The sequence below is a fragment of the Symphodus melops genome, assembly GCF_947650265.1.
Source record: "Symphodus melops genome assembly, chromosome: 6".
NCBI lineage: Eukaryota > Metazoa > Chordata > Actinopteri > Labriformes > Labridae > Symphodus > Symphodus melops.
The window spans coordinates 9,771,067-9,797,037 of NC_136696.1; the positions used below are offsets into that span (position 1 = coordinate 9,771,067).

At 38.6% G+C, this 25,971-nt stretch overlaps 1 protein-coding gene across 2 annotated transcripts; it reads right to left on the reverse strand.

Annotated features, from left to right (window-relative positions):
- Nucleotides 1-4,801: 4,801 nt before the first annotated feature.
- mapk8ip1a (mitogen-activated protein kinase 8 interacting protein 1a) lies at nucleotides 4,802-25,629 on the reverse strand. Of its 2 annotated transcripts, none has more exons than XM_079346938.1 (12): nucleotides 25,168-25,629; nucleotides 14,597-14,672; nucleotides 13,389-13,979; nucleotides 12,168-12,752; nucleotides 10,721-10,978; nucleotides 10,175-10,250; nucleotides 9,918-10,084; nucleotides 9,726-9,829; nucleotides 8,141-8,251; nucleotides 7,589-7,659; nucleotides 7,111-7,209; nucleotides 4,802-5,787 (listed from the first exon to the last, which is right to left on the reverse strand). In XM_079346938.1, the coding sequence occupies exons 1-12, from the start codon at nucleotides 25,237-25,239 to the stop codon at nucleotides 5,715-5,717; spliced, it is 2,283 nt and encodes a 760-aa protein (XP_079203064.1). In that variant the 5' UTR covers nucleotides 25,240-25,629; the 3' UTR covers nucleotides 4,802-5,714. The 2 variants fall into 2 exon arrangements, with proteins under 2 accessions (XP_079203064.1, XP_079203065.1); XM_079346939.1 differs by having other exon boundaries at nucleotides 12,459-12,752; nucleotides 25,168-25,628.
- Nucleotides 25,630-25,971: the final 342 nt, after the last annotated feature.

The following is a 25,971-nucleotide window of genomic DNA, read 5'->3' on the forward strand; positions in this document are numbered from 1 at the left end:
TATGGCAAATAATAAATTTACATTAGATTAATGTATCGACACACACCATGAAGAGACAATTAAACATGTGGTTGAGTATGTTTTTAAAAAATTACTAGACATAGAATTTCACTTTTTTTCTGCTATCAAGGAACATATTTTGGTTCAGTTAGCCCTTCATCACTATTGTCATGTTAACAACTATTCTGACCTTTCAAATTTTCATCAAAAAAGTCAGTGGCTTTGATTATAGCCACAGTGCCTTCTGGTGGATTTTGTTTAGCTTTGCATACGTCTACAGAAATGCCTTAATCAGTTTGTGTTAAGTTAGACACTCCTCTTATTGAAACATAGTGATTTAAAATGTGCCCAACCATTTTGTCGAGCAGTCAGTTTCAGAAAAATCGGAAAAGTTAGTTTATTATGAAGATGTTTATTGAAGTGTGTTTTCTGATCACCTTCAGAGAAACGTCCTATCAGTTTGGTTTAATCCATTTTTATATACGGTCTGGTCATGTCATTACTAAAGTCCATGTAATAAAATATCAATCATTGTATTGAAATGCCATGACATATAATAATAATAATAATAATAATAATAATAATAATAATAATAATAATAATAATAATAATGCAATTTTAATAAATGCTATAAAAACAATTTTGACTCTTTCTCATGTTGTACAACACTGCCACTTTAAGGTACAAGGGGTTCTTCACTGGGGCAATCCTCTAAAAGACCAAATTCTTAACATTCTAAAGGGTACATCTTTGTCCCCAAAACATTAAGGTCCATTATTGTACCCCCAGAGGTATCAGTAAACTGCTGAAAACAGACAGAATAGTATTATTCAATTTAAGCTAAGCTTTTAGTAGGCAAATAACCAATCATTGGTTTCAATTTTGGTGTGGTCAGATGGGGGGGCCTACGTACCTTCTCCCCTTTCTGGCTGCGGTCATTTACAGTATTTGACCACTGACAAAATTTTCCATGAACCAAGTTTTCTCCTCCACCAAATTAATGTGAGGCATTTTTCAAATTACTTAAAGAATTATGGATAAAGCTTTGAAAGCATACATTTGATACATAGGAAAGACACATTATTTGGTTCCTACTAATGAAGATGGGCTTTCGGTGCATTTGTAAACGTGATTTATTGACAAGAATAACCACCATTGTAATGACACGTCTGTGCATCTTCTGAGCGTTTTCATTTTACAACATATATCATGCGGTGTTACACCCAGGTTTTGCTCAAACCTACAGCATACAATAATAACTCATTTACAACCATACATACATACATACATACATACATACATACATACAGCCATACATACATACATATATATATACAGGATATATCTATGTTAATGAGTCATGTACAGAAGATCCCCTTGGCGTTAGAATCACAAAAAGTTGAAAACATACAGTAAAAAGGACACTTTCTGGTGGGTCAGAACTACTCCCTGTGGTGCACCACAGATGGCTGCCATGAAGATGAACATAATAGAGCATACTGTAGTAGTAGTTCATTCCTCTATTAAATGTTGAAGTCTGCCGTCATAGAGAAAAATAAACATTATATACTTTGACAATGTAACATTTCTGTTGAATTAATATAGAATATTAGGAAATTCTAAAATAATGAATGTCCATGATTTGTCCAATGTTATAGGTTCAACTCATACCAATATCCTTATTTTCAAACATACTCTGCCTGTCTTTGAGAAATTCAGAATCTTTAAACTTTTTGTATGATTATCCTTCCTTGGCTACAAAAGCAGTCAGATCATGGGACAAAGATTTTTCCACAAAAATCTCAGCAAAGACTCTTAATGCTGCTTCGACTAAAAGCAGCTATAAAACTAATCACCAACTGTTGTCTGAGTCTCACTAAAATGGTGCAATATAATAACGTCAGATAAATTACTTTCACTTGCAACACTGACCAGTTCTAAAGTAAATATGTGAACAACCAAACTTCATAAGACATACTGACTGAGAGACAACCTCTGTAAACCTGTTCAACCCCTAATGGCGCCACATATTAGCTCTATACAGTGTCATTACAGTATTTCATGTCCATGGCAGCCATCACAGGTGTACTAAGTCCTATCCTTTACATAACTACTCATGAGACTGGCCTTTGTATCATTTATGTTCTGTGATTTCGAGACATCTGAATTCAACAATTAATACTGAGGACAGTCACATTTACTATACACCAGAAAATTAAAAAAAATTAGGCACTGTTTTTTTTCCAAACAAAATATGTCATCGTAATTTTCCATTGGCTTTGCCTGCTCAAATCTCCTCTCTTCTATAGGTATGCTGTTTTTGAGGATGCATTGTGTTTGGCCCTAATTCTAAGTCAGAGGACCTTTTACAAATGATCGGTAGCACATAACTGTAAAGTGCATGGTACAGGTGTATTTAAACTGTGTCCAGTTGCACATTTTATGGCAAAACGTGCATAGTGTAAGGCGCAGAGGCGTTGCATATAGTCTATTTATTAAACGTGTTTGTACAAAATACAGTGGTTGTTTACCTGCTACAAAGGGGCATCTTACTATTTAGAAATGGGCCCTTTAAATTGCAGGGCAACACTGCACCATTTTTCTTTTACACCAGGTTTTACTGGTCAGATGCTTTCTACTAGCTTAAGATAGCAATGCACCTACAATTAACCTGACCCGACTTTATTTTATAACTAACACTTTCATTGGCATGAGATTGTTTCAAATAGTTCTTCTAATTACTGACACCAGCAACGACAGATGCATGTCACTTTGCACCCCTTAGTGCCTGTTATAGGTGTCTAAGGAGCCTGAAGGGGCCTAAAGTTCAAATTCTGGCTCTTCAAGCTGCACTAATTGGTATTTAAATCTTTTGGGAAAGCAGGATTAGCTACAATACTGCGTAACAGCATAAGAGCAGGCATGCCTGATGTTTTTTAGAGTATTTGTCCTTTTAGATATCTAACACTTTCATTATTCTGAGTCATGTCTAGATGACCTGCCATTAAATCTAAAGCATCGCAGCTTTTTAGCTACATTTAGTTGCCTGCTAGTAGAGATAAGGACGGAGGGGGCATTTATGTGTGCAGGAAAAACAATTGTCCAAAAGACACCAAAAATCTCTTTAGAACCGAAGGCAACTGCATGTTGAACACTTGTTCTCTGTAGGGTCAACCACAAAAAGCCTCCCAGTTGAAGCTACATGATCCGTTGATATAAAATAATATTGATTGGTGCAGCTCTGGAGCTAATTTAGAAAGGGAATGGAAATCGTTCTTTAGCCGAATAAGATCGATTTTTGGGTATGTTTTTTAAAGATCAGTTTTTTTTAAAAGCCAAGTTTCGGTATGATACACAAATCATGTATTAACATCTCTTGTAAATACAGTATATGTGTGTTCATTTGACCCTGACGTTGGTCCTAGATTTGAGCAGGCAATACAAAAGAAACGTGAGCTCAAAAAGTGCTGAGGACAGACTCGGACATGACAACACAGCACAGCGATCCACCATCCTCACAGTCTGTTGTTTTGCACACACAGTCACGCACTAAATTGCACAGCGTCGTTTGGGCCTGGTTAGTACACAGAGTTAAAGGAATCATGTCTTAGCTCAACCAGAGAAACCCTGCATGGAACCACATGTGGAAGAAAAGGAACATGAAGCAGCAAAAAGGAGAAATGAGGCACCTTCACAGTAACTCCAAACGACTCCAGCAGTAGATTGTCAGGTCTTGGGCTTTTAAGATAAAGATAAATAGACTCTATATAACATTTTTTGGAAACATCATTCTTTCCTCATCCGTGCAAAAAAAAAAGACAAGCAGGTTAATTTGTTTATCATACATTTCTTCAGAGTGCTGCCTTTTATACTGAAGTGGGGATTGTTTATATTATGAAGAAGCCCTTTTTTGTAATAAGTAGAGGATGAAGGTCATTTAAAGACAGAAGATTTGCACTCAAATGCAGGCTAGCATTGTCCCATGATCTTTATCCTGTTTTAAAATCTAGTTTAATTAATTAAGCAACCTTTTGTTGCTGTAAAATAGATGTTTACAAGGGAGTCTGTAGCTGTGTTCAGACCAAAAAGCGAGGCAACTTTTCATATGATTTATGTTATTATACAAATCACATGCAAACATACAAAACTTTGTTTTTCACATTATCAATAAGTTAAAAATGTGCAATCCAGTGAGAAAATCATATAATATGATTTTAAAAGAAAAGTTAATACGACCTCCAATAGTAGGCAAATATGTTTCCTTGTCCACTTGCACAGAACCTGAATTTCTTGCTTTTACACATCATGATGTTGCATTTTTCTGCATTATTCTTTCTTGATTCTTGGAAATTGCCCATAAATCTTTTAATTTTGTGTTTATACCGACATAATTTGCCAGATTTCTGTTGACATGTGACTAGCTATAGGTGTAGTAGAACTGCACTTTCATAGAAACAGATGGACAGATGTTCTGCAACTACAAACATTCTGTTTTAGCAATATAAACAAATCATCTCAAAATGATGAAAGACAAATAATGTGAGGTAAAACTTTGCATTGCTTTTGGTTTGAACACGACTTTCATAAATAAGGATAAGGATAATCATGATTGATCCCCTAATCTGGGATCAATAACTACATTTAGCTACAGTTTCTCTCGAACATGCAGGCCTTTTAACTAATTTTCCTTTTGGTTCACATACTCACAACAAATAGAGCCACATTTTTCGTTTACACTTCACCCAGAGTTTGTCTTGACCACCCGTCTTTGGAGAAAAGAAGTGATGTTTGTATACTGTTAGTGCTGCACGGTGCATAGAGTGTCTGCACACGACCACTAGCTCTGTGCACGTAATTAAACTGCTGCATAATGTTTTCTGTTATGGGGGCGTTTTTTTCTGCTCTTTCATTCTATTGGACTAAACATAGCATTGGTATGAAGGTAAATACTGTCATTATAGCAACGTGCAGCGGATTCAGTTACTTTTACCGCTACTTATAGTGTTACCTCAGGAGACCCCTGCCCCCCTCCCGTCTGACAGGGATAGTTTCTTGAAGGAGAATATCTGAATGGCTAGGTCGGGATGATCTCCGGAAACAGTTTAAGTATTTGGTGGAAGTGTCCATTTAAGATAAAATCCTTTTCTGGTTTAGCTCTTCACCTCACTGAATGGTTATACTAAAATATTGGTTTATGAATATTAAAAATACATCAGATTTAGACTATAAATGTAGATCTTCTGCCATAAAGTTTTGATTACATTTCTTTGTCCCTGAAGTTGAAATCCTCGTGAATTTGGAGTTCGACCACTATGGCCATCTTGTTTTGGAGACGTTTTTGTTGTTTTAAATATTCTGTCAAAAAAATGACCTCCATCCACTTGAAGGCTATCCCTACTGTTTTACATCAAATACTTACCTGTCATTAATTTTAGCTTGTAAAATATATCACTATCAAATATTTGCATTTGTTTTTGGGGAGGTCTATATTACATTTGTTCTCATGGTCAGCAACAGCTTGTTTGATCCATCCAGAGAGGTATTTCTATTGTGTCATGGCCAAAGGAAGGGAAAGCTTGCTGTATCACTGGATGTCACTAAGAAAAGAAATCCACCATGCACAAAGATATATCTGTGATCCAGTTTGTGGTGTAAGACTGGGCTTACATGCACATAGTGAGTATTCAGTACATAGTGTGAGAGGAGGGCAGGTGTTATTCAATGAAGATGTCTTCAGTGGGACAGGAGTAACCAACGTGTTGCTTGTAATACTGCTGGAAGGCCTTCCTGTAGGACAACACAAAAAGGAAAAAGATTAGAGGAGCTTTTTTTTTTCTTTAAAATTTGAGCCATACTTTTACATATTTAAGAGCTATGAGACAATAATGTACAAAACGTGGAATTTAATTCTTGAGGGTAAATTTACCTGATTAAAACACACTTAAGATTTCTAGCCAGGGAAGCAGTTTGATTGTTCTCCTCAAAGCCAACAGACTCCATTTCCAAAATCAGTCATTTAACTATTAATGTTTTATTATGTGGAAATGTGAGGATCTACTGCTGATTTAGCCAGTACATTTTATTGTGGCATTTTACTTTATTTAACCCGGACACCCTGGCAGTGCTCAGAAAGTGAATTATCACCTCTCCGGCTATACCAGACCAATTTCCACACTAGGTCAGCTCCAGTTCCTAACCAAAGTTCCTAGACAGAGCTAAGAAAGCAGACGAAACAAAAAATGTTAAAAAAAAGCAGTTTTACAAATAGTCCTGTAGGTTTTCGTTTTTTCCTTTCATCTATAAACGAGCTGGTTGCGAACAGGAGGTGTTGTATCAAGTTTCACAGTTTTGGGTAGAAAACTACACATCCCATTGGTGACGGTTCCTAGAGAGGAACAACATCATTTCTGTCCTCCTCTCCAACTGTTGATGAGAGGCTGCCGATTGCCTGCAAATAAGAAAGCCCAGCTGTCCACTCGCCTTTTGTTTACCGACCAGCTCCTAGTTCATTTCCTTTTCTTTATGTTTTGTTTAGGTTCCGGCTATTGGACCTGTTGACCTGCAGTTTGTGTCGTACAAGGAGGAAGTACCTTTTTGTAGTTATAGTCTGGTGGCTTTAAAGAGAGACTTTAATCCTTGTTTCACCAGAAACAAAGGTCATGTGACGTTATATCAAGCTGCAGTGTGTTGAGCTTTTCAGGCCATTGTACGAACTTCTCAAAAAGAGTCATTAACAGCCAGAAAGGAGCAAGGTTAGCAAAAGCTCTGCTGTTTTGGGTTACAATCCCCTCCAATGCAGATATTGCCACAATATGAGTGTGTTCATTCAGTTTGATCTTTTTAGGGACAAAGTTTTGAAATATCTGTTCCTGAGATCTGTGCCTCAACCCAGATTGAATGGAGGTGAACAGAAGTTTGTTTGATTTGGTTGGAACTTTAATAAAACTTCTGCATTACTCACAAAAAAAATATTTACAGTTTAGGAGCTACTTTCTGATTAAGATAAGCTCCCATGTTGTCAGTTTTGTGTTTCACTCCTCTTTGTACATGGACAGAAACCCCTCAATCAGAAAAAAGTATTAGTGATCTATTATGACAACAAAGCCTTACCCTACAGACACAGCCAGAGGATACAATGTTGTCTCTGACATCATCACATGACAAGCAAAGCGCTGTTGGTCAGGGTGCTTGGTGATGAAACCAAAATACCTGCAACACAATACCAGGGAGAAACACACAGCTAACACTTTATCCAAAACTTTGTGTGAATAAAAAAGTGCTTCAGTAGGAAGACGTAACAAGGTCAAATGTGTGTCATCAGAAAAAAATGCCATTGACCAGTCTGTATAAACAAAGTTCAGTATGATAGACATTTCATTGACGTGAATAAAACAATGACAGTATTGCTTGATCATCAAATAGAAAATACAATAATAAAAGTAGTAATCATAGGGTAGTGATGATACAAATAATGGATGATGTTATGATGAAATTGTAATAATAACATTAGTTCACTCTTTGAACATCTTTGGAAAGTCTTCATAGGTCATGCGAATCAGTAAAATACTCCTATAGTAGTTGGACTCACTTGCTATGTTTTGGGTGACAGCCACAGAAGGAGATGTTCTTTAACTGGAAGAAATGGAAACACTGGTCCCCCTGTCACAGAGATAATCAGTGTTATTATCATTCAAGTCCAAACTTTAGCTGGTGTTTGTTTTTCTTGCTAACATCACGCCATATGTTCAGCAAGTAGTATTCGTCGTTTACATGGAGCGTGTTATCAGAACAAACAGAAACTATACGCAACTGAGTTCCCCGAGAACTACACACCACAGGGACTTTTTTTTTCTGTCTGCATTTGCACCGCCGTGTCGCTGGGAGGTTTCAATTAATTGGTTTCTAGGAACTAAAATAGTCATATTTCCTGCGATGCGGAATCACTAAAAAACTGTTCCTCAAACTACAGAAAGTTGCTTTGGTCTGAAAAAGTTTATTATGATCATTTTTCGAGTAGCTTGGAGTTACTTTTGACCAACACTCTAAACATTTGATTACCTGCACTAAGGTTTCAGCTATATTTTAAATGAATTCACACTTAAAAGCAAGGAATAGCAGAGTAGGTAAAGTGCTCTCTCACCCTGTGTGCGGAGTGACACTGGTCCTGGACGGTTATCTTTACGCCCGTCACACTGACCTCCAGCACGCAGTTTGGAGGAGGTTGACCTGTTGAACGCCTGTTACATGCCACCTGTTCACACAAATGATCAGAGAATCAGTCACATCACTTGAATAGTCTATAGTGTTAGAGTTACATTTTATTCAGAAGAAGTCTAAACAAGCTGCTGTCTGACCATTTTGTAATACAAAAAAAGTAACATAACCACTAGGCTACCTGCCACCCCCAAGCTATTTTTCAAATGTAACTATTATCGAAACTTGCAGAATATCAATTAAAAAACAAAGTCATTGCTTCTTTTGCAGAGAAGAGGAAATCTAAGTTTAAAGGGACAGAACTGATTTACATCACATTGCACCCTTCTCAATCTTTCCAATAATACTGCATGTCACTTTTTTTTTTTCAATTTTCCACTGGAGTAAAAGAAGCTGTTGATGGAGCCACTCAGCCAGACACTTTAAAGGCTAGTAAATAATCCCAGTTTAAGATTAGCCAGGAGTAAACCATTGTGCAAACACCTAATCAGTATCAAGCAGCAAACAAAGTTATTTCACACTAAGTTACCGGACTTTAACCTCTTCACCACACTAAGGGGCAGAGCTCACCATCTTATGCTGCTCTGAACCCGGTGGTAATCACTTCATCGCAGAGATTCATAAAATTCCATCTCATTTTCTAAAGTAGTTCAAGTTGAGAGTTGTAAAATGTGATGTCTACAAAGTGTGTCCATTATACTTTGAGCTTAAGTAGCCAGCTCTGTGCTGTAATGTCCTCATGCAGGATTAAGACCCAGTGAAGGATTTAGAGAAAACAGTGTTGAGCTGAGTTAGCTCCTCTAACTTAGAACTCTAAGCACAATGTTGATCCTGCGTATAGAAGCCATTTTTAGTAAAATGTTTACGGGGTCCGAAGCTAATTAAGATGTTTTATTAATAAAACAAAAAAAAATAATGTGGTTTTATAAAAATAAGAAAAAGAAATAAGAAAAAAAAGCCAGAGTACACATTTCCCACTTGTTGTTTTTAAAAAATAATTATTTGGAAATAGGGTTGCATTTAACCATTTCAACAATTTTGCTTTTGGGATCAGTGACCTAACAAAACATAGACTAAATAAGTTACTGTTGTAACACTTTGCAGGGTGGTAGGGGGTGGGAGGATAGAGCAGCAGATTTTACAAAACTGTATGAGAATTTCAACCCGCAAATTTAAAAAATCACTGCACAGTAAATCAGCAATACAACGCTAGCTTATGGTAGCTCCTGCTACTTTGCGACACTATCAGCAAACCTATGTTTTCACTCTATACTATTATCTCAATCAAAAAACACTGACATACAATATTTGTCATTAAATCCTTATTATGTTTGAAATGAACATGCATCGTGTTTAACCTGAAAGCAGAATTTTTGCCTTATCTCCTTGTTAACTTTTTTTGCACCATTACACCACGACATATTCCTTGTTTGTGTAAATGTAATTGGCAATAAAACCTGATTCTGATTCTGAAGACACAATAAGTAACCAAAGAGTTTGTATCGACGTACCTTGTGCATTGCAGCACACAGCACGTCGTTGCCTGTATGGATGGGGACCTGGACTGAACCCAGAAATCTCACCATGAACTGTTCTGTCCAACCATCTCTTTGGACTGTGAGAAGGAAGGAGAAAAAGTATGTTTATAAAATGATGTTGATGGTAATAATCTGTTTCTACAGTCCAGTTTTTTAGTTTCCTACCTTGGTCACTATCTTTGGACACCTTGACAGCGTAGAAGGCAGGGAATATTCCAGTAGCCCCAGTCCTCATGTTGTAACCCTGACACCACAGGTCCTCACACTGGTTCAGCACCAACACAGGGTCGTCTGTCTCTAGGTGAAGCTCATCCGCATGACGAGGGACAAACCTGAAAATCGGCATGACAAAATATGTAACTTTTAATGTAGTTTGTTTGGACATGCCACTATTCGTTTGGAAATGTTTCATATGTGTTTACCGGTAGGCGGCTCTGTGGCTCTGCTCTTTCTCTACTCCATCCAAAACACAGGAGAACATGCCAAATGATGCAGCCCCTATAAGACACAGCATTGATTTTATTCTTACAATAAAAACAAAGAAACAACTCATCCAAGTTTATGATAAGTTTCACATTTATAACTTTATAAAAAAGAAAACAGTCAAAAAATCAAATTCTGGGTAATTGGACGAAAGGAGGATTCATTTCATGTCTCCTAAATTTAAAGGAGCGTTTCGACAGCAGACAGTTTTCGATGCTCTGCTATGTCAACGGTTTTCAAATCAACATATTCACAGATATTTAAAGTAATGTGTAATTAGCTAGTAAAATAAAAATTCTGCAGGCATAGCTATACATACATACATCCTTCCACCCTCCCTACGTGTGTACCTAAAAAAATGTGCCATTTTGTTTTTTGTTTGGCCATTCTTATTGTATTTAGATGCAAACTGTGGAGCAGAAAGTCAAAAAGCAACTTTAATTGGTTAGCCGATTGTTGATAAAAACTCAGACTCTTTTGTTTACCTGTGGCACTGTAATTGTTGCCTTTGTTAGTAAAAAGGTTGAGGAATTTCCTACTCCTTGAAGCTTCGGCTCTACCTCCATTAGACTCTTCTTCCTCTGAGGTTATGGTCGATATTACTTTGGATTGCTTGCAGATTCTAGCCACAACTTCCCTCCTTCTCTTCACCTCCTCTTCCCTCCTCCTCCTCATGTCTTCTTCCCTCCTCTTTTTGGTCTCCTCCTCCTCATGTTTCTGCTTTTCCTCCTCTTTTCTCCTTTCTTCAAGCATAGAAGAAGAAAAGATTCAACTGAAAGCAACATAAGTCAACAACCAGGTCAAGATACTTTGCATGTTTGATTTTTACAGCTACACAGTCATCTAGATCAATGTTAATGGTTCAGTGGTGTTCCACAAGGCGTAGTATTGGATCTTTAACAATTTGCTTTTTTTTAACCCTTGTTCTAATTATTATTATTATTTTTATTTTTTTTTAATACAAATTCATTATTGCTTACTTAAAATAATAAATAAGAAAATTCCAGTTTAAACACCAGCCTTTGTGAAATCTCAATCTAACGGATACAAAAAACTTCCAGTCCAACAGTTTGGATTTCCATTATGTTTAAGGTTTCATCTGTTGTTGATCCACTTTTTATTTTGATTGCCCATATGGTAACCATCATTAACATTCACAAAGACAGAGAAACACTACTCTCTCAGGGGGATCACTTACTCTTGGATGCTTGTGATTTTTCTGTGATTTTCAACCTCATTTCTATACCCAATTTATAATACCAACAAAAGCGGTCCCTACAAAGATAAACTTTGCCTGGACAGGAAAGCAAGGTGTATTTTCCAAGCATTTTTCATGTCTACCTTTCTAATAAGGACGGAAAACAGCCTGAAAATCAATCAATAAATTGCAATCAATTGCATAATTCATGAATAGGGTGAGCTAGAGAGACGTCCTCTGGTACATCCCTTCCGTAGATTCATCAATTAAGCTGCGACCTATCATGTCAACTAAAGGCAAACTTATGCATGTGTTTGAAAAGATTGCTATTGGTGCTGATGTAGTTCTGTTTCAGGTTTCCATTTTTTGATAAACTGTGTCATTAACCACAAAAACTTCAACCACACCCTACTGGTCTTTGGAATAGTATTGACCCTAGCCTATTTAGAGCAAGCCTAGTTTCACTGATGTTTGTGAAAAACAAGAGAAAACAATGAACTCTCCCTTTCTGGTTTTACTTGTCTAATAGATACACTCAAAATTGTATCTTTCTGCCTTTAACTGTATGGCAAGAACCTGTGAATCAGAGACTAACCTCAGTCGTCCTGGTTAGGAAAACCAACATCGTGAAAAAATACAATCTTTATTAAGATGTTAAACCACTCTTATTACGACACACAATACTGCTTTGGGACAGGATTGGGCTCCTCCTTCGAATCAGTCTGTGTTATTACCTTCCTGCCTCGCTTCCTCTCTCCTCCTCCTCTCCTCCTTATACTCCGGGTCTTCCTCCTCATTGGCTGACTGATAGACTGTCTCTGCATCGCTGTCGTCATTGTGCTCGTTGTAACCGTGCAAGCAGTCCTTGAGGCTGACCAGCTCCAATTGAGCATGTTCATCGACCACCAGAGTGTATTTAACAGAGTCATAATTTAAACCCGCTGAAGCTTCACTCTTTGGTACAGTCTGAGCACCCGCACACTCCTCCTGAGTGACAAGGTTGGTACGATGCACCTCAGACTTACCATCACCTCTTCCTCTCTCTGTGATAACCTCTGACTTTTTACAGCCCATCTCTTTGTTTTTGTTGCCATCAAGGCAGCAGGTTGGACCATTCTGGATGTTCATGCAGGGAGTCGGATCTCCTTCCCCCTCTTCCTCACTGATGACAGGGTTAGCTCGGTGGGATAGCGATGGATTCAGGGGCCCTGGTGGGGGGCCCTCAGTGTCTGAGCTCAGGGACATTCTGTTTGAGCCTCCCTCGCTGCTGGACCGGGAGAGAACAAGGGGGTTGTCCTGGGTCCTGTCATGGTTTTGGCCTAGGAACACAGACAGGAATTAATCATACTATTATTATTTTTTAGGGAATCAGGGATAAAATCTGGACCCATTTAAACAGATTTGAATAGTTTGGATCTAACGGCATGATATAAATATATTAAAGGGAAAACATGTTCATGGAGAACATTCTAAACACTTTTATTGTTTTTTTTTTACAGGACTGCTTGTCTCTTTGAATATTTGTGTATTCAGCCTTCAAATTTCATTCTTTAATCAGCTTTGTGTCATGTACCAGGCATAAACCCCCCACAGATTTAAAGACCTATTATGAGCATTGTTGTTGTAACAGCACATTATTTGAATATGTATGCGCTGTTACATATCGGAATTTGGCATGGATTAGAAACACAAATCATAGTTTTATGGACTGCCAGATCAACGCAGAATAGAAATAAACTGCTTATTTGGCTCTGTGTCTCGTAAAGAGACAGTTGTTTGTTCAAAACTGTTCTCAGCAACCCTAACCCTGAAATTAAACCTTTAAACAGTGCTGAGTTTTGCCAAAAAAAAGTATGCTTACATTTCATATGCTGATTTGACCATTGTTGGAAGCCACTTTGAAAGCAACCCAACTTTGCTCTCTACCACCCTGAGCTGTACGGGTGGTTCATTACCTTGGTCTTGGGTCTTTTCCTGATTTCTTGGTGCTACAGGTGTACGTGGCACCACCATGGCGGGCAGATAAACTTCCTGGTTACAAAGGATGTTATTCAGCTTGCATGCCGCTCCTTTGTTACCCCCTTTAGCACCTACTTTTCCTTTCCCATCAGCCCCCTTGTTTTTCAGGCCATTGGTTTCTTTTGACCTCTGATGTCCATTCTTCTCCTTCTCTTTCCCCCTTGACTCCTCACACAGTCGTCCTCCTCTTTTGTCTTCCTTCCCTACTGTCACCCCGTCCTTCCCTCTGATGTCCCCAAGGGTCCTCTCTCTCATCGCTGTCGCTGCTCTTCCTACCGTTTTGCCTCCTCTTCCTCCTCCTGCTGCTTTCCTCTGAGTCCTTGGTGTGCTGGAGGGATTTGTGTGCGTGGCTCTGAGCACCTGTTTTTCCTGTGGCCGAGTGCGTGTGTCTGCAGCAGCAGCAGCTGTATGAGTGTTAGTTTTTCCATTAGCTCCATTGGCAGTGGGTGGTTTTGGGGCTGGGCGCCGCGTGCTGCGTCGGACTTTGTCCTCTGGTTTTTGTTGGCTATCAGTTGGTGTGAGTTCTCCTTTACACACAAGAAACAACACAATAGTTTTAGATTAAGAGTTAGGCAACCAGATGTAAGAATAGGGATTATTAAAGTAGCTCACATTAAGCAGTTTATTTAAGATGAATGACAGGAACAGAGAAAACTATCCATGCAGATGATAGTCAAGTAATTTTCTCATGAATCTGTTTATATGTTGCCTTGCATCTCCACTTGTACATTTCTTTATATGCAATTAAAAGGTGTTTCTACTATTTTTAAAATGTGTCCCTTTTTAAATATATTGGCATCTTGATCCCTGCGAGGTCTGAAACTTTTTGGAACTTCCCCAGTAGATTCTTTCAGTCGGGAAAAAAAAACAATGGGCTTAAATGGCTGCAGCTTATCATAAGGTGCTCGTACACATGATCAAAGTAGGACCAACAAAAGTGCTTGTTTTTGCCAAAAAAACTTTTTTTGTCTTAAGGAAAGGTTCAGATAGGCTATATAAAAGTGGAGGAATACCCCATTCAAAGTAAGTATGAGAAAGGTTTTTTACACCAATGTATGGCCTAAAAAGCAACCTTCAATAACTATTTGTGATAATTGTTGTTTGTTTTTATTTTTTGTTTTTATCTTTTACTGTATGTCCACACCTGTAATGTGTGGGGAGGAGGAGTGGGAGTCCTTCCAGCTGTCCTTCTTCCCGAAGGAGTTGTTGTTAATGCAGTCCTGGATGTTAAAGAGACAAAAAAGCAGCATTAAACTAAATTCAACACACAGAAAAAAGACACACACACACACACACACACACACACACACACACACACACACACACACACACACACAGAGGAGGTCTTGTCTGGCAGCAGAGAAGTCTGTTCTCAGAGCCATACCATTCTTGTGCCATCTTGGGTGCACATAAAAGCATCTCTGTTACAGGCAGTCGAGATATTGTTTTCTCTCTCTCCAGGATCAAAAGCATTAAATGATGAAAAACTAATGGGGGAACAAACATTTTCAGTCCCTCCTATGGCAGCAAGTATAGTTGCCACACAGATTTAGATATTTTTCATTTGCTGTGACACCTGAAATACTGAATTTAGCTAAACAATCAGTTATGTGTGTGATGGGTTGAATAATATAACTGTCCCTAAAGCTGAATCTATCAACAGACTGGATAATATTAACACAGCATATCACGGCCGTGGTTCTGATCTAACAGACAACACTGAGACTCTGTGCAGGCTGAAAGATAGACAATTTAATGGTCAGTGTGGAGCCTTTATATACCGTTCAACAGATGTCATAAATTCCTTCCCACTTTAGATATCTCTATACATGGTCTGCAGAATCACATTACTTTTACTCTTTAAATGTCACACCTCTATTTGAGGAACACTTCATCATTCTACTGTCAAATATGGTCATAGCTACAAGATCATCTCTACAAGATGTAACCAAACTGAACGTATGCACAGAAATTCGTACTATCAGTGTGCCTGATGTTAAATATGAAAAATCTAACACAATATCTTTATACAGTATTCAAAAAATGTATGTTCTCTTGGCAATACTGATATTTTAAGTTTAAAATCAAACTGTAAAAAAAACAAAAAATAAAAACAAAACATTTCTCTGATAAACTTGTCAACACAAGTTAAATATGTGTCAAAATGATCATTTGTAAAAATAATTAATAAAATGTTTAGTCATCATTTGGAAACTTAACAAGGTGATGTTGTACATTGCACCTTTGATAGTGCAGTTGTTATAATTAAAATTAAAGCCTTAAAAAATTACATAATTGTTTGATTCTAATAAGCCTTGCAATAATTTAAATCTTTCAGTCGCATGACCAGCGTGGCTTAAAGGATGTACTTTAGCGGCTACTATCCACCACACTGTGTAGCTGCAGCATGGACTTTTACATTTTTCAACTCATGTTTACATCACCTGAAAACCAGACAAAACAATGATATTCAGATAAATATCTAGTTTTAGGGACTTGCCACCGTTATACTGCACACCGTATGTTATTTCAGTCGGTAACAGCACTGTACTTGCTTGCACTTCACTGACATATATCTCCCTAACCTTACACTGCTGCAAGAAGGTCTACCAACGTACAGAAAGGTTAAGGTATTTTTGATGTGGATCTGTCAATAATGCATGCTGTTTGAGAAGTGAAGGCCAAGAAATACAGCTTTAAGCTACAGTAGGTGAGTGCTTATTAGCCTACATTAGCTAGTTAACGTTACAATAGTATCTGGATGATTGAGAGCTGTACTGAGGCAGTAGTGTTTGTAAAAAAGCAATATTATTTTGCTCAATTTAAATAATGTATTATAGCAGGACTGAAGTCTGTTCTTTTTTTCCCTCCTGGGTGCTGTTCTTAGTTAGCAAAAGACAAAATAACAGAAACATTCACAAGATAAAAACAAATCTGAGTTAAAGGTATAATGAAACAAACATTTGGATCCTTATGTTATTGTTAATATTAATATCGTCCTCACTCTCATGACATCATTTCCAGGAGAAGGAGGGAACATCAACCAGGAAATGTGCAACGGCCCAGCCTAAACATCAGGAAAACCAAATGTCATGCTGACTCACTTGCTGACATCCCATCATGCATCTGGATTCTCTGATGCACACTTGTTCTGTTCTGTTAGGATGGTTACTCAGCGTGTATCTGTGTGTGTGTGTGTGTGTGTGTGTGTGTGTGTGTGTGTGTGTGTAGATCAAAGTATCTCTCTCTCTTTATGTGAGACAGATCACCTCTCTCTTAAAACAGCAACAGTCTGATATGATATTTCAATGTATAGACTTAAATCTAAACTTTCATTATTAACTGAACACAAGTCAAAGAGCAAACCGCTGCGAAGACCTATTCAGCTTTTGAATGTTTTCCCCTCACGTTTACACTCAGAGTGGAAAGCTGAAAATGTCATGGTACCTATCATTGTTGGGAATCACATAACTATCATTTTGGGTTATCTGTAGCTCATTGCAGGGCTGGTGCAGCATTTTGATCCTCAGCTTCTAGCTACATGTCAAAGCATTCTTCGCCAAGAAACTGAAACTTAAAATGCTCCTGGCGTTTGAATGTCTATGAATTGGATTAGATAGTACTGATGGGCTCTTAGTACAGCAGCCTCCTTATCAGTGTATGAATGTGTGCATGGGTGAATGTGATATAGAGTCAAAGTGCTTTGAGTGGTCAGAAGACTTAAGCGCTACATAAGTACCATCTATTTACCATTTCACATTTCATGGCTTCCCAATGCAGCTCTTACTATTAGGTTTTTACTGTTATAACTTTTTACTCAACAGACAATATACAGCAGGGATACCACCTGAGTCGTCCTGTATTTGCACTTTAATGTCGCGTCCCGTTTTAAATCAATATGGGACGCGGTTTGTCCAGAATTTCCAAGTCAAAACAACATCAATATATCAACGATAAACACTTTATTAATATAATAAGAAAACAGCTGAACAGTTTTGTTGATAGTATCATGCATGCTTTCATGAGAAAACTACAAAATGAAATAGCTAGTAGTTACCATTTGCTGAAGTTGTGTTTCGTGCAATTAATTGTGCATGTTTGGTATCTGCCTTAACACTTACATTAAGTTATGCGTTTGCATTTTTTTAAAATCTTATATCCTTTTTTATTATTACTTAAAAACAATTAATATAGAACTGCAGACTTTAAGCAGCCTGTGACTCGAGTAACCATTATAGGCCTTTGTCTGGCAACATTTACGAAACTATCAGTGATGTTAAAGTAAGGCTGAAGTGTCATCTCAGCTAGGCCATCATTAACTAGAAATATTTCACATACTAGGCAATTTAAATGAAGAAAAATACATAATTATTTAATGACACACTAACTGCTACAAAGTGAAAAAAGGGAAGACATTTTAGTTTTTCGCGAGTCAGATCCTCTTTTTCTTTGATGTGAGTCGGATCCAGGGTCATATTGATTCTTGTTTAGCATATTCTACACAGACTTACAAAAATGGCAGAGTACGTGCACTCACAAAAAGACAAGCAAACCACACTGAAAACGACTTCTTTCTTTGCTTGCATAATCACAACATATTCACGCCCTATTCCTGCTCTGTCATGTCTCACATTGGCGTTTGAAGAGAAAACAATGATAAACAAAAGTGTGATAAGTCAGATTAATTGTGTTTCTTTGATCCCTGTTTCTACACCTATGCTAAGCTAACTGGCTACTGCATGTAGTTTCTTCTTCAGTACGCAGGACACGATTTTCCATGACTGTCATCGTTTGGTTTCGTTTATGTTGTATTCTAGTGTTTTGAGTTCTGTTTTAGTAATTCTCTAGTGTTGCCTCTTGTGTGTTTCTTAGTTCAGTCTTTTGTGTTCCCTGTTTTTAAGTTGCAGTTCTAGTCTTCAGCGTTGTCTGGTTTCCTGCCTCTCTGTGTTTCCCTCCTGTCTTGATTACCCTGATTGTCCTCACCTGTCTGATTAGTCTCACCTGTGTCTGATTACCCCATGTCTATTTAGTCTCTGTGTTTTCTTACCCTTTCGTCGGTTCATTGCCTTTTGGTCTGTTCTACTAGTTGGATGTTGCCTTTTGTTCTATGCTCACTGGATTTACTTTGTTTTTCTTCTTGTGGATTTTGGACATTTTGGATTATTGTTTGAGTGAGCTTGTCTTTGGCTTTTGTTCAAATAAATCAGCATTTCTGTTTATTCTGCAATCGGGTCCTCCCTCCTTGTTTTCTGCCTGTAAACCTGTGACAATGACTCCTCTCAAAACATATATTGTATTGTATTATTCATGTATATATATATATATATATATATATATATATATATATATATATATATATATATATATATAAAATCCTTTAAGGGTCATCTGTCACCTTCAAAACAAAGTGAGGATTTCTCATTGGAGACAGACCCGAGCAGGTTAGATATAAAAACATGTCATTAGACCTGTCATGAAACCAGACCCCATACAGCCTAAGTGTACCTAAAATTACTTTCAGACAGACATTAGAGATCAATATGGCTGCCTTTGATGCTAAACCCTACTCCCTCAAACAGAGGCAGAAAACAGTGTAGGGAAGCCAGACTTCACCTTGAGGCCAAAGAGTACTGCAACTTAGACTTGTTCTCAGCAGATCTACAATCCACCTCATCATCCTCAACATGTGCCTTAAAGTCCCCTGTCTGACTGCAGGGTTTAGGGCTAGAGAACATGTCTTAAGGTATTTCAGAGATCTCTCAAATTCACATTCCCTCCTTTCAGTCCGTCAATGTTTGCTTATAATTTGTCTATGGGCTTACATTTTCCCAAAGCAAAGTCAGTGCTCCAGCTCAGTTCTCAGATTACAGTGCATGAATGCACCACTGCCCTGATGAGTCTGCATATACAGCTGCTACCATATAGAGATAGAGGAATTACAAAGAATAGAGATAGCTGTCTATTCTATTCTCACTAATCTTCTCTCCCTTTTCATAGCTTTACAAATAACACCACTGATGTCTTCAGAACAAGTAACAATATAGCAGATAGATCAGAATCACTTTATTGTTGTCATTGTTACAGGTACAAGTACAAAGACAACGAAATTACTTTGGTCAAAGTTACTTTTGGTAGATGCATGCTGTACAACTGTTAAAGAATGCTTTCACAATCTTTCAAGTCAATCTTAAAAAAAAACCCATCCAGATGTCTTCCTAATTTACAGTGTTTTAAATGGTAATGACAGACAGAATTAACAGTCACTGTCTTTTTCGGTGGCTGTGGTTCAGTGGTAGAGTCGGTCATGTCTCAACTGGAAGGCCAGGGATCCAACTGTCCAATGTGTCCTTGGGCAAGACAAGTTGTCCCCGCTGCTTCATCGGAGGTGTGGGAATGTGTGTGAATGGGATAAGTTAATACTGAACGACACTTTGCATAGCAGCCTCTGCGATCATTGTGTGAATGGGTAGGTGTGCAGTATTAAAGTGCTTTAAAAGACAAAAAAATGCTATACAACCTCAAGTACTTTTTCTTGTTGAAGCTTTCAACTTTTAAAGATGTGATCTTGATTTGCCTCATCAGATAAATTAGGTCATATTCAGTGACTTTGAAGGACACATTTGGCTTGAAATGGTAACAATGTACGATTTGAAATTTAAGAGTCAATTCATTCAGAAAAAAACAATCTGAGTGAAAACTGATGATTATGAAAACCAAGTTTAGAAACCAGTGGATCACGTTTTAGCTGTCATTCATTGAGTGTAGTGGAGGCCTAAACACTATTTATTTCATCCTCTTGTCATCAGAGGGAGGAAACAGAAGTCCCTAAGTATTATTCATGTCAGTTGCTGAATCATAAAATCTGTATCAATCCTGAGAAGAAAAGTCGCGGAATGAACTATTAATCAAAACAGATGTTCACAGATGATTTTCATCTCCAACACCTGCTCCATGTAGTGTAAATAGCTGCTGTGTATAACTAATCACTTGTTTGTTGAATAAATTACCCAATATTCCTGTACATATTTCGAAAAGTTAAAAAACTTTTGATTCAAGCACAATCTTCACATTCTAGTTGGGTGTTGATTAGAGGTAACTGCAGCCTAGCTTCTGGGCATGACTTAATAAAAGCTTCATTTAGCCTGATGGCTTAGCCTAGCTCAAATACAAAACACAAGGAGGAGACAACTTGCTTGGCTCTGTTTATAGGTTACTTACAGTATCTGAACCCATCAGGTATAATCTAACAAAAAAATATGGTTTTATAGGAATGATGCTCAACTTTTGCTCTGGAGCTGGAGAGGTGCAAGACCACTTCTCGAGCACTGCCGAGGTGCCCTTGAGCAAGGCACTGAACCCCCACCAGCTCAGGGGGCGCCTTCTGTGGGCTGCCACCGCACTATGACATCTTTCAATGAATGCATGTCCACAGGTCCTGCTTGTGTTTGATTCAGGCCTGTGTGTCTGAGAAGCATGTTTCTAAAATAACAGAGTGTGAACCACAATTTTATTATTGGGATTAATAAAGTATATGAAATTTAGGGGAAAAAAATTTGAGCATTGCAGTCAAGCCATCAGTAAGCAGTAAAGAATCCCAGCCAAGAAGGTAACGCTGCATAGTTAACAGTCCAAGAAGCAACTTGAGAAGTGTCCATGGGTTCAGAGCATTAACAAAGCCACATTCGCACCTCCAGATGTTTCAACAAAATAATTATTTGGTTGATTACACCTCCAAGAGAAGTGTCTGTTCTTCTAAATATGTTACGCAGAGGCCTCACACTGCCTGACAACAGCTGTATGTGCTAAAAAAGAAAATCTTAGGATTGACTTGCAATTAACTGGATCTCAATCTTGCCAAAATAACCCCATCATGATACAGTTTTTTTTAAAGTAAATTAAAAAATCCAAATTAATAAACTTTTCAAAATGCTTGTTTGTTGAATGGAGGATGGATCTAACATTCCTGATGCCTCACAGTAAATTGGAAATCCACATACTGATTGAGTGTCAAGCAGGTCTTTCACTCAAGTTGAAATTATAACCAGGCTGCACTTGAATGCTGACATCCGTTTAGGGCTAAATATATATCAACTGCTAATGGGGACCCAAATGTCATAACAGTGGATTGCATCTGCTCTCCACATGGCTGTGTCTCCAGCAAACACCAAAGCCTGCTGATATGTAATTGGTAATTACGACTCGAACTACAAACAGAAACCAGAACACTGCTCATACCAAAGTTCAGTCATCCAGATGCAGATTCCACATTTCTATGTAGAGCTGAAAAGGTTACAAATTCAGTCAATTCATTTTACGTCAATTCATTTGAATTGAAGTTAGTGACATGTACTGTAGTTATTTAAGTTTGAACATTATCATGCATGTTGCTTATATTTGTTGGAACAGATGTACTGAACAACCTAAAGAGCAGAAGCTATTAACAGGTCAAAGCCACCTTCCTAACGCGTAATAATTTTAGAACTGACAATTAGCTGATTAATGCACTGCTAATAAGAGTCACTCACTACACACACTCATACACACACATGCACGCACGCACGCACCCACCCACACACGCACACATGCACAGAACTGAGTAAGCCTCAGGGCTTACATGTTAAGTGAGAGTGAGTGTTATCTGGCCTAGTCTAATCCAGCTCCTGTGGTGAGTCCAGCTGTCAGGCAGGAGAGGCTGCTGAGGACACAGTTTACAGTTCACTGGTGATCAACACACTGCAGGTTTGATGTGTTTAACATGACGACCTGATCAATACTACACTGGCTGATCATGGACTGGTTCACATGCTGTGGTATCATCCTGCAACGCCTAATATTAAACTACGGCTACTTTAAGTACACACAGTTTTGTATAGAAATATGTTTTTTTTCATTATGGAAACTCTCCATGTACAAGTTAATGTCAGTATTGGGGAAAGTATTAGCATTGGATTTAAACAACAAACACAAAGCAGAATTTTTCATGCAGTCTTCTTTCCTCGTACTGGTCAGACTAATGTCTGTTTATCTGCATCTGTCCTGCTTTACAATAGCTGCAACTGGAGAATTCAGGTAATCATCATATGTGCAAGACACATTTCTGGATGTTCTTTACATAACAAGATATAGGGACACTATACTATTTGTACACCCCTACTGCTTCATCAAAAGAAAAAAAAAAAACAATTTAAGTGCATTTCTGATCAAACATTTCTGGCAGCACTTTAAATTAAGGTCAATACAAGTTGCTTATTAGCATTCTAATTGTAGCATACTGGCTGCCTATTATTAATATTTATCATTAAATCGTGCAGTCTTTATTAAGTGCATATTAGCACCTTACTCCACATGACAATAGTTTATAATAGGCCAAAAACCAAGAATGTGCCCTCAATACCTTCCTAACTATTGCTTAATGATGGTCAGTTAGGATGTTTTTGTACATCAATTATGGAGTTAATATGGATTCGCTTACTTCTACCATACAAGGGCCATACAAGCAACGCATAGAATCACGTTCAACCTTTAAAGTTCAAGTATTGATAGTGGGCTTAATGCAAAACCCATTTTGAGTCAAGCAAACGTATCACACATGATTAAATGAGAAACCCTTTGAAGCAGCATATACCTAGCAGCCTCTATATGTTCCCTTAATCCTCTGAGACCAGGTCCACAGCTCTTACAGTGTTGCTGCATTAAAGCAAGCAGGCCAGTATGCAGTTTGAGAAGGACTGAATTGAAGACACAATAACCTTCCATATATGCCTGTCAGCACATTGTCACTCTATTTCTGGCTGGAGAGGATCATTGAGCGTTGAATGAACCTGTACGGTCCCATCATAACTGATAACCTCTATATAGGAGACATTAACATCACAGTCTGTAGGAGGACCATTTCTCTAAGGACCGTATTGGATATTATCAACAATGCAACAAGCTGAAACTCACGTCCAGTTAGACGTTGAATATTGGTAAGATTTCAAGGAAGAGATCCTGGTTGAGATGGGAGGGCTATCTTATTCAGTCTCCTGATCGAGTTATGCTGAATGAGTTAGTCATATAATGGTGATATACTCTTCCCATCCTTGCATTTGAAGAGCCATTTTAACACAAGCGCACAACTCTAAGGTGTGACCTGCATCTGCCAAATTCTTTATCCAAACTTTATCAGGATAGTTTTCTGCCAACCCCAATCAAAATTTCTGCAAGAATGCGGGGGGAGTTCATGTGTGAACACATTTATGAAAACGCAAGCGTGAACGTGGTAATAAGGTGTATATCATGCGACCGGTGGGATCTTTGTGCCTGTAATTTAACTGCTACATATGGTTTTCTGCTCTTCTCCAGTCTTTGGGTTGTACTGTGAATACTTCCACTTACATGCAGCATTTATTAAAAAAAAAAGAAAGAAGCAGAAACTGTCTTCATATCATTGGACTCTGTTGATTTATCCTCCATTTTGGATTTGTGTTGAGATAACACTCTGCAGCATCCTTTTTGTGTCATGTCCTGCCTCCTTAGACAACAGTATTTGAATGACACAAGAAAGAAAAGTTCAATTTTGATATGGGTCATTCCTGTTATGTTGTCAAAAACTACAGATACAAACCTGAGCCTGTTGGTTACTGTTACAGGTAGACTACTGTAGTGTATTTGAACAGGCACATTTGCAGCAAACCATTATGTTGTAGCATTTACAGCATGTGTTCTAAGTGATGAAGGAATCTCCTGGCCTGATTTGGACCTATTCATTTGACCAAATGTAACCAATCACCTCAGTGAGACTGTGGTCACAGTGCTTCATTGGAACTCTTACATCTCTGTGTTGAGTTATTTAGCTGTAACTGAATGGAGACCCTGGATAGGTTGTTCTGATCTGATGTGCACTGACACAGTAAAAAGGATGCAACTCATTTAAAGGGATACGCCAGAAAACTAGTACTGCTGCTACTACTGCTTGATCCCTCAAGAGAGCACTCATTACTAAACACTGCTCCAGCAGCAAAGACGAGCTACACCGCTGTATCATCTGGAATTGTTTTGATAGAAATGTTCCTCTAAACTTGACATTTAACGATCCTGTTCTCCTATTTCTTTACTCATATACACAGGTACAGATGACCTATATTTACCATACTTGTATTTAACAAAATGGCAGACTACCTCTAAGGATCCCAACCATTACAACCTGGCTCAATCTCCTAACCAGTAAATATGAGCTGTCAAAGCGTCCTTGAGGAAGTCAAACTGCTCACCTATTGTGGGTCTGCTGCATGATACATGATACAGATTGACTTATGATTATGGATGTTCTAAAAATACGTATTTGCCCAGAATATATGCCACATATCAGGGAAAGAAAATGTGCCATTTTTTGAGTCAAAGCTAATTATACACAGGTAAAAATGTATCATTTTCAGAACTGACCCACTGCCAAGACTCACACACGCCCAAGAGCATCCACAAACACAGAGACACGACTGGCCATCGCTGTCTCATTCTGACAGCCTCCTCCTGGAAATACACACACACACACACACACACACACACACACACACACACACACACACACAACACACACAGTAACCCATTTATTCAGCCTGATGTCACTGATTCTAAACACAGCATCCACCCCTCCTCACAGACAGACAACTACACAAGAGACACACACGTACACACTGATTTAAAAAAAAACAAGGATCCTCCCAGCCTCCCTACCTGGGTGCCGGCTTGTGGCAGCTGAGGGAACAGAGCCAGGGTGGTCGGCCTCTTTGGTCGATATTTATCCATGACAGCACAGGTTTGAGCCCCCTCTGACAGGTGCTAGCTTCCTCCCTCCCTCCTCCTCTTCCTCCTCCTTTATTAAGCCCGGTTCGGCGCTCCACAGCTCGGACAAGGCCTCCCCCACCCTCCTCTATCTCCCTCTCGCTTACCCCTTCTTCCTGCTCAGTCTCCTCAGCATCGATCAGCTTTAAGCTCCCAGCCTCAGGACACACCCCTCAAACTCACTCCTTGCGTTATTATTGGTTGGCCACAGTGTCACATCATCATCATCCCCATCATCTTCCTGGCAGGAGCAGAGTGGAGCAGTGAGAGGAGGAGAGAAGAGGAGACAGGAAGAGAAGAAGAAGAGAGAGAGAGAGAGAGATGGGTGGTGTTGAACTGAGACTGTTTGTGTTGAGCAAGGATTGAGAGAGAGAGAGAGAGGCAGGCGGGGAGGAGAGAGAAGCAGATGCAGGCAGGAAAAGAGAGAGGGGGGAGGAGGAAGTGAGGATCAACCAATCAGAGGAAGGCATGACATCATCAGCTCATCTGCCTGTGGCGTTTCAAGGCTAATAAACACTGAGTGTGCCTGTGTGGTGTGTGTGTTTGTGTAACCTCGTCAAATAAGATTAGACTGTAACAGTGATCCCATGGAGAGACAAAGACCAAAGACCAGCCAGTAAACCTATCAATAGTCATCCAATGGGCCGGCAGAGGACCCAGAAAACCAGCCATTTAACTGTTTAGACGCCGACTGAC